Source organism: Leucoraja erinacea, chromosome 14 (genome assembly GCF_028641065.1).
Source record: "Leucoraja erinacea ecotype New England chromosome 14, Leri_hhj_1, whole genome shotgun sequence".
Taxonomy (NCBI): domain Eukaryota; kingdom Metazoa; phylum Chordata; class Chondrichthyes; order Rajiformes; family Rajidae; genus Leucoraja; species Leucoraja erinaceus.
Window position 1 is genome coordinate 46,613,980 of NC_073390.1, and position 8,834 is coordinate 46,622,813.

Below are 8,834 nucleotides of genomic sequence, written 5' to 3' on the forward strand. Positions count from 1 at the left end.
ACTTTTTCAGGCTCACAAGTATATTTCAGACTATAGAGTCTGAAGATGGGTCTCGACCAAGGTTGCCAACTGTCCTGTATTAGCCGGGACATCCTGTATATTGGGCTAAATTGGTTTGTCCCGTACGGGACCGCCCTTGTCCCGTATATGACTGCTACTACTCGGGTCGAGGGGACTGTCCGGTCGGAGCGCCGTGTCCGGCCCCGCTTCACCGTCCGGATGTAGTGCAGCCTATAGAGTGCAGCAGCAGCACCTCGCCCGTGGCCCCGTCGGTCGGCAGCCCGGCCAGCTGTCTGACTTTCAGACCTTTGCTTACCGCCGACACCACCACCATGGCCAATCATCAGTTTACGAGTTGGACGGGGCGCCGACATCGTGTACGGCCCAGGTGAAAACTCCTCAGCTGATCCGCCTGCTGAGCTCTGTGTGCAGTCCAGCACCCGGGCCAACTCATCATTCACGGCCAAGTCAGTCAACAAATTGCACGAACTTGGTGACTTGGTTAACGTCCTGTCACAAGGGAATGTGTCCCTTATTTTGACCTGTTGTCCCTTGTTTGGGAGTGAGGCAGTTGGCAAACCTAGTTCCAACCCAAAATGTCACCTATTCCTTTTCTCCAGAGATGCTGCCTGACCCACTAAGTTACTCCATCATTTCGTGTCTATCTGCAGTTCAATAATGTTTGCTATCTTACATCCAACTATGATTGCTGACATGTCAAAGTCTAATTGTTGGTAACACCCCTATGATCTTTCTTTTTGTTTGCCCAGAATACTCTGAAAAGTAGAATATTGCATTCTAACACAAAGAGCACAGCACATTACTTGAAATTAGGATACCTTGATGTGTGGGGAGCAGGGCTTAATCCGCCTACATTTGTCATGGTGACACATAAAAACGTGACCTACAACATCAACAGATTTACGCACTCTCCTCAGTTGTCGGTAAGGAAAGAACAACGTTCTGTGATTCTACAGCCTCTCATTACGCGTAACATTTAGATTCTAATTGACTGTGATATACTGAGGAATTATCTATCCATATTAATGTATATTAAACACTCCATTACATGCCTTTATCTTACTAAACCAAAAAGGAGTACTTTATATCACGTTGCACTGTTCAATATGATTTAATCTCAAGTCATCCTTTAAAGATAACATGGATGATAAGAAACTCAGCTAATGTGAATATACTGTCCAATTCCATTCAGATGAAGAGTAGTGGAAATTCTTATGCCGTTCAGTTTAAAAATGGGATTTTCTTCCTGGAGTCCTAATCATCAGGAATGCAATTCTGAAGACAGACATGAATGGTGGATATTACTAAGATGTCTTTGTAACAATTTATTTTAATGGTGTTACCAATAGTGAAACTTCTCCCATTTATCTTTAATTGTGTCCCAAGTTTCAATCTTGAAACAACAGAGAGAATCGTACAAATCTCTTGATCTCTCGGCTCTGCCCGATCTAGTGATTCACATCTCCTATTCAGCTGGTGTTCAACCCTTGGCTTAACCTGTCCATGGGATATAATTTAGTCAGCCTTGATGTCAATTGTTAGGTTAGGCATATAACAGGCTCTTGCTGAGTCAGTTCCACATGTTGAAATATTTTTGCATCCTGGGGTGATATCAAGAGATTTACAAAATCACAGCTCTCTCCACCAGAAAATGTTCAAAGTTGCCCACCTATTCTGGACTGCTGCCATGCCAACCACCAGTTTAAAAATACAAAATACTGTAACAAAGGGGAAACATACAATGCTGATAACAACATGGCAGTACCTGTGTGTAGTAGGTAAAGGGAATGTGGGTAGCATTGATTTTTTAGTTTAGTTTAGAGACACAGTGAGGAACAGGCCCTTCGACCCACCGATTCTGCATTGACCAGCGATCCACGCACATTAACATGACCCTACATACATATTCCTAGGGATGATGGCATGAACATCGAATTATACCAAAGTCCTTGCTGTCTCCTCCCAATCCTCAACCTACAAACCTGCATGTGTTCGGTGTGTGGGAGGAAACCGAAGAGCTCGGAGAAAACCCATTCAGGTCACGTGGAGAATGTACAAACAGCACTCGTAGTCAGGGTAGAACCCAGGTCTCTTGCACTGTAAAGGGCCTGTCCCACTAGCATGCGACTGCATGCGGCAAGCGCGACCTAACCGGAAGCGGGGGCTGCGCGGAGGTCGAGTGATTGATGTGAAGTTCGAGCGAAGTCCACGGGAAGTTCGCGCGTGATGTATGCCGTCAAAACGCTGCATACGGCGTCGAGACGCTGCACACGCCCGTCGAGGCGGCTGCGGGCCAGCAGGCCATTGCTGCGCGGGATTTTTGAACACTGTCAGTTTTTCGGAGCCCTGAGCGATGTCGGGACCAGCTCCGCACAACTACATACGGCTCCGCCGATCGATGTGGGACCGGCCCCGCGAGGCCGTACGGCTCAAGCGACCACATTAGGTCGGGCTTGCCGCATGTAGTCGCATGCTCGTGGGACAGACCCTTAAGGCAGCAACTCTACCGCTGTGCTTTCCCCCAACTTTTTTTTGGGGGGGGATTTGTTGTTGGGGGAAGTCAGTGTTTACAGTTTTTGGATTTTCAGTTTATTTTTTTAAAACGCTGATAGACTTTCACCTTTTGTTCCAATGATGTGATATCCCATACGGGGAGTGAAATCTCAAAATTCACCCCATTTCTTTCCTCAGTAGATAACAACTTAGTTTAACAAAAGTGTGATAGAGTTATACAGCACAGAAACAGGCCGTTTTGTCCAATTTTCCCTTGCCGAACAAGATGCCTATCTAAGCCAGTGCCATTTGCTTGCGTTTGGCCCATATCCCTGCAAACCTTTCCTATGTACAAGGTGGTGAAATATCATGAAACTGCAGAATTCATACTGGATCCTACCTCCGCTTGTGACTAGAGTTCTTCTAGTGTTCCATCAGCCTCACACAGATAGCTTCCGTAAATCATTCCAACCATCACTTTGTATCCCGGCACTCATATTTTAAACAAAAAGATATTCGTATCTTGACAGAGAGAAATAGAGGATATTAATTAGATGTCTTTGTAACAATTTATTTTAACAGTGTTACCGATAGTGAAACATCTCCTATTTATCTTTAATTGTGTCACAAGTTTCAATCTTGTAACAGGGAGAATTGTCCAAATCTCTTGATTTCTTAGCTCTGCCCGATCTAATGATTCACATCTCCTATTCAGCTGGTGTTCAACCCTTGGTTTAACCTGTCCGTGGGATAGAATTTAGCCAGCCTAGATGTCAATTGAGAGGATTGGTAGGTTAGGCATATAACAGGCTCTTGCCGAGTCAGTTCCACATGTTGAGCTTCAATCTTCCCCCATTATTGTACAGAACTTATCCCGATGTGATATCTAGGGATTTACAAAATCGCAGCTCTCTCCAAACAGAAAATGTTCAAAGTTGCCCACCCCGTTCTGGACTTCTGCCATGCCAACCACCGGTTTAAAAATACAAAATACTGTAACAAAGGGGAAGAATTCAATGCTAATAAAATATACATGAGTTGTTGGTAAAGGGAATGTGGGTAGCATCGATTTTTTTAGTTTAGTTTAGTTTAGAGATACAGCGTGAAAACCGGCACTTTGTCCCACCGAGCCCGCGCCGACCAGCGGTCCCCGCACACTAACACTGTCCTGCACACTCTAGGGACAATTTACAATATTGCCAAGCCAATTAACTTACAAACCTGTACGTCTTTGGAGTATGGATGGCAACTGGAGCTCCCGGGGCAAAACCCACGCAGGTCACAGGGAGAACAGACAAACTACTGACAGCACCTGTAGTCAGGATCGAACCCGGGTCACTGGCACTATAAGGCAGCAACTCTACCTCTGCGCCACCGTGCTGCCAAATATTAATTACATCCATTGAGCAGCATTGATTATCACCGAGTTGAATGCCTTCAACAAGGAGGCTGGATATAAATCAATTATAGATATGGGCGGAGAAAAGGCAAGTGGAGTTTAATCTGAGCAAGTACGAGGCGTTTCGAATTGGAAGGTCAAATATAAGAAGAAACCATACAATTAATGGCAGGACCCTTAACTGCATTGATGTATTGAAGAATTTTGGGCTCCACATCCACAGCACCTTGAAAATAGAAGTCTGAAGAAGGGACCCACCCAAAACGTCACCTATTCTCCCGAGATGCTGCCTGACCCATCATGTTGCTCCCACACTTAGTGTGTGTTTTAAAAATATAAGGACGGCATGGTGGCACACAGTCGAGTTGTTGCCTTACAGTCCTTGCAGCGCCGGAGACCCGTGTTCGATCCCGACTGCGGGTGCAGTCTGTATGGAGTTTGTTCATTTTCCCGTGACCACGTGGGTTTTCTCAGAGATCTTCGGTTTCCTCCCACACTCCATAGACATACAGGTTTGTGGGTTAATTTTTACAAGTTAAAATTGTCCCAGAGATCTTCGGATTTCCTCCCACACTCCACTAATAGACGTACAGGTTTGCACCTTTGACTTGGTTAATTGGATTTGGTACAAGTTAAAATTGCCCCTAGTGTGTGTAGAAAGTAGCTATCTTTAAGAGTTGAAAGCATGTGCTGAGGCAGAGAATCGCTGGTCGAAAATTACCCCCCTTCACTGGTTCTGGACTCCCCCAACCACCCATTAGCCTTAATAGCTTATATGTTTCAATAAGATTCCAACCACTGAATTACCATATGCCTACCATGATAGCATAGGAGCAGTGCTAGTCCCCCCCCCATAGCCAAGCACCCAACCCCCCCCAGCAGTGCTAGTCCCCCCTACAATTAGTCTACCCTGCTATTCAATTACAGCTGATCTATATTTCCCTTTTAACCCCATTCTCCAGCCTTCTCCCTGTAACCCTTGATGCCCTTATTAATCAAGAACTTTTCAATCTGCCTTAAAAATGCCCAATGTCTTGGCTCCCAAAGCCATCTGTGGCAATGAATTCCACAGATTCACCACCTGCTGACTAAAGAAATTCCTCCTCATTGCCATTTTGAAAGCACATCCTTTTATTCTGAGTGTGTGCTCTCTGGTCCTAGACTAGACTTACTGGAAATATCCTTTCCACGTCCACTCTATCTTCCAGAGAGCCTGCCCTTTGTGACCTTGCTGGGATTGAGGGAGAGACTATCTGTTGGATTTTGGACAGCATCAATTGCCAGGCTTTGTCCCACCCCCACCTCTACTCTATTCCAGCTTTCTCTCCCCTCCTACAAGAGACCTGACCCGAAACGTTGTTTATCCATGTTCTCGCGACATGCAGCCTGACCCAGTTACTCCAGCAATTTGTCTCATGTTTAGCTAAACTCACACCTGCAGTTCCTTATGCCTTCATTCAAATTCCAGTACAGTACTCCATAAAAACAAGTTTTCCAGGAATGATAGGAAATTGCCTGGTCTCATGCATCCCTATCAATCGCTGAGATCTTCAGTTCCCCTCCCCCTCCCCTCCCCCCCACACTGCAAAGATATACAGGTTTACAGGTTAATTAGCTTGGTATAAATGTAAAATGTTTTTTTTTTTTAAAAATTGTCCCCAATGCGTGTAGGGTAGTGTTGATGTGCAGGGATCGCTGGTCACTGCAGACTCTGTAAACCAAAGGGCCTGTTTCCATCTGCACTGTATCTCTAAGCTAAACACCACATGAAATATTCTGCCAATTAAGGCAACTAATGCAAAGTCTATATGTTAATGGGGAAGAACATGAAAATAGAATGAGGTATAGAACTTCATTATAATGCTATTTCAACAAAATAATCTCCTAAAATAATAATTGAAAATTAAAAGAAAAGCATCAATTTTTGGCACCACTCTGCATTGGCATTTTCTATTCATTAACCAATCCTTTGATGAAAGAAGTTAAAAATGTATCCAATTATCATTTAAATAATGGACTTTACTCTTAAATGAAACCAGCTAATCTTGTGTCTTTTTTTTTTTCATTGATAGAAACTTACTATTGATATGACAGACCATACCTTTCAGATCGATGTGCCATTAACAATCATTTGGAAAACATAACCTAGACATTAATTTAGTAAGCATCAAGGAACACTAATGGCATGCAGATAGGTTTTGGAAGAATTTCATTATTACATTTTCATGAATGAAGACTTGGAAGAAATTTTGTGAAGAAACTAAACAGTGCAATAATTAAAAACGTTGGATTTTTTAAAAGATGATTGCAAATAATAAACTTTTACTGCACTTCTAAATGAGGAGTTAGTCTTTCATTTCTGACACTTTACCAGCATTGTTATTTTTTTTTTTAAACAGTTGTTTTGCTACAGCAAATTTGTCAGCAAAATTGTGGAGATTTCAGCCGCATTATGTGGATAAAGGTATTTTGTCGGCTGTACATGTGGGAGGGATGATAGTTGGTCAGAACTGTTTAGTTCACAGATACAGTGCGGACAAAGACCACTCGAGCCGATGAGTCCCTGCCAACTAGCAACCCCCGCACATTAACACTACCCTACACACACCAAGGACAATTTACAAGTATACCAAGCCAATTAGTCTACAAACCCATACATCTTTGTAGTGTGGGAGGAAACTGGAGATCCCGGAGAAAACCCAAGCAGGTAATGGGGAGAACGTACAAATTCCATACACCCGTAGCACCCGTAGTCTGTATCGAACCCCTGTCTTTTCCGCACATTCAAGGGAAATTTTTTTTAATGGCTTATAAAGTGTCCTGTCAGTATTTCACATAAAGTTAAAGATAAAGTTATATACATTTTCTCAAGTCTCGAGCACAAAATCCAATTGGCAAATGTAATCACATATGAGAAGAATTGCTAAATGCAACTGTTTAGTAGGAGATACATTTGTGTGGAGAAAAATATAAAGTGGTATTGTTTTTAATCAAGGGCAATATATTGGAGCAAAGAAAACACTACATTTTATTCTTAACATGAAACGCTGGGATTTCTGAGGGTTGAGGTTGGAGTGAAGATAGAAACAAACATTTGAGGTGCTGTTGCTCCAATTTGTGCTGAGCCTCACTCGGATAATGGAGGCGTTCCATGACAGAAAGATCCGATTGGGGAATAGGAGGGGGAGTTAAAGCACAATTGGAAGAAGAGCACCTCATATTTTCCTTGGGTAACTTCACCATAGCGGTATGAACATTGACATCTCTAACCAATTAGCCCTTGCTTTCCCCTCTCTCCATCCTCTCACCCTTCCCAGTTCTCCCACTTGTCTCCAACTACATTCTATCTCTATCGCCTACTCCCCTGACATCAATCTGAAGAAGGGTCTCGGCCCAAAACGTCACCCATTCCTTCTCTACAGAGATGCTGCCTGTGATGCTGAGTAACTCCAGCATTTTGTGTCTACCTTCGATCGAAACCAACATCTGCAGTTCCTTCCTACACTGGTAACTGGAGTGTTTTCTACATGATGGAAAGACTATTTTAGAAGGCAGGTGAGGAGGAACTTCTTTAGTCAGAGGGTAGTTAACCTGTGGAACTCATTGCCACGGAGGGTTGTGGAGGTCAAGTCAGTGGATATTTTTAAGGCAGAGAGATAGATTCTTGATTAGAGCGGGTGTCAAGGGTTATGGAGGGAAGGCAGGAAAATGGGATTAGGAGGCAGAGATCAGCCATGTTTGAATGGCGGCGTAGACTCGATGGGCCAAATGGCCTAATTCACAATTAATACATAAATCCTAGCTCCAGCTAAAGTATTTTTATGATTATCAGTTAAGTTTGTGATAAATGTTGACCCTTGTGTAACTGATAATTGTGATAAAGATTGACCCTTGTGAATAACTGATAATGACATGATTAGACAAAGATGAATGAATGAATGAATGAGGTTATTTGACAAGTATGTACACATACAAGGAATTTGCCTTGGTGCTCCGCTCGCAAGTAATAACACAACATATCACTGGATGTCAAGGGGTGGTGTCTAGACCTGCTTTTGTCGGGCACGATCCTCAAATCAAGTCAACATTTAATTTTAGTGTGCCATCAAATAACATTCAGATTAAGAATTTTCATAAAGGAATTTTTTAAATGGCGCTGTTAGACAGCAAGTCTACTGCTGTGCTACAATGCCACACTTATTACATATGGGACAGAAGATGAGTAGCGAAAAACTCTTGCGATGATTTGACTGCTCAATATATCTGGAGTCATCTTAGGACTTGACTTTTGCAGTAATTTTGCTTTACTGATAAATTGGAAATGACTACAAATCAACTAAAGCCCCTTTTTCAATCTTTTTAACCAGTTTCTATATTGTTTTAAGGCTGGTAATGAAACAAATTGTTTGCCCTGAAGTGTTTTGAGTGCTTTCTTGACACTCAATAAAATGATGTGGTGGTCAAAAAATCTGCTTCATTTTCTTCACAATGCCTTCAAGAAATGTTAATGTAAGCGCACCACTAACCCACTTAGTAAAGTGACGTGTTTTTATTACCTTATGAAAATAATTCTGCACCAGCTCACGCACATTCAGTTTGCAAACTCTGACCCCTCGACCAAAATATCCTTTGCGGAGTTTAGTATGTTCCACAAAATCAATTATTATTTTTTATCATGTATATGTATACTGCGGGTGGCTCAATTTTAACCATGGTCAGTTTAGTTTAGAGATACAGCACAGAAACAGGCCCTTCAGCCCACCGAGTCCAAACCGACCAGCGATCACCGCACATTAACACTGTCCTTCACACACTAGAGACAATTTACACATACACCAAGCCAATTAAACTACAAACCTGTACGTCTCTGGAGTGTGAGAGGAACATGAAGATCTTGGAGGAAACCCACACAGGCCACGGG

At 42.8% G+C, this 8,834-nt stretch overlaps 1 protein-coding gene across 2 annotated transcripts in view; it reads left to right on the forward strand.

Moving 5' to 3' along the window:
- si (sucrase-isomaltase (alpha-glucosidase)) overlaps positions 1-6,263 on the forward strand; it is a 194,663-nt gene extending 188,400 nt beyond the window's left edge. For both annotated transcript variants that reach the window (XM_055646336.1, XM_055646337.1), the window contains 2 exons: positions 771-944; positions 5,986-6,263. In XM_055646336.1, the coding sequence (XP_055502311.1) occupies positions 771-944; positions 5,986-6,057 (246 nt within the window). In that variant the 3' untranslated portion in view covers positions 6,058-6,263. The remainder of the gene's footprint in view (positions 1-770; positions 945-5,985) is intronic.
- Positions 6,264-8,834: the final 2,571 nt, after the last annotated feature.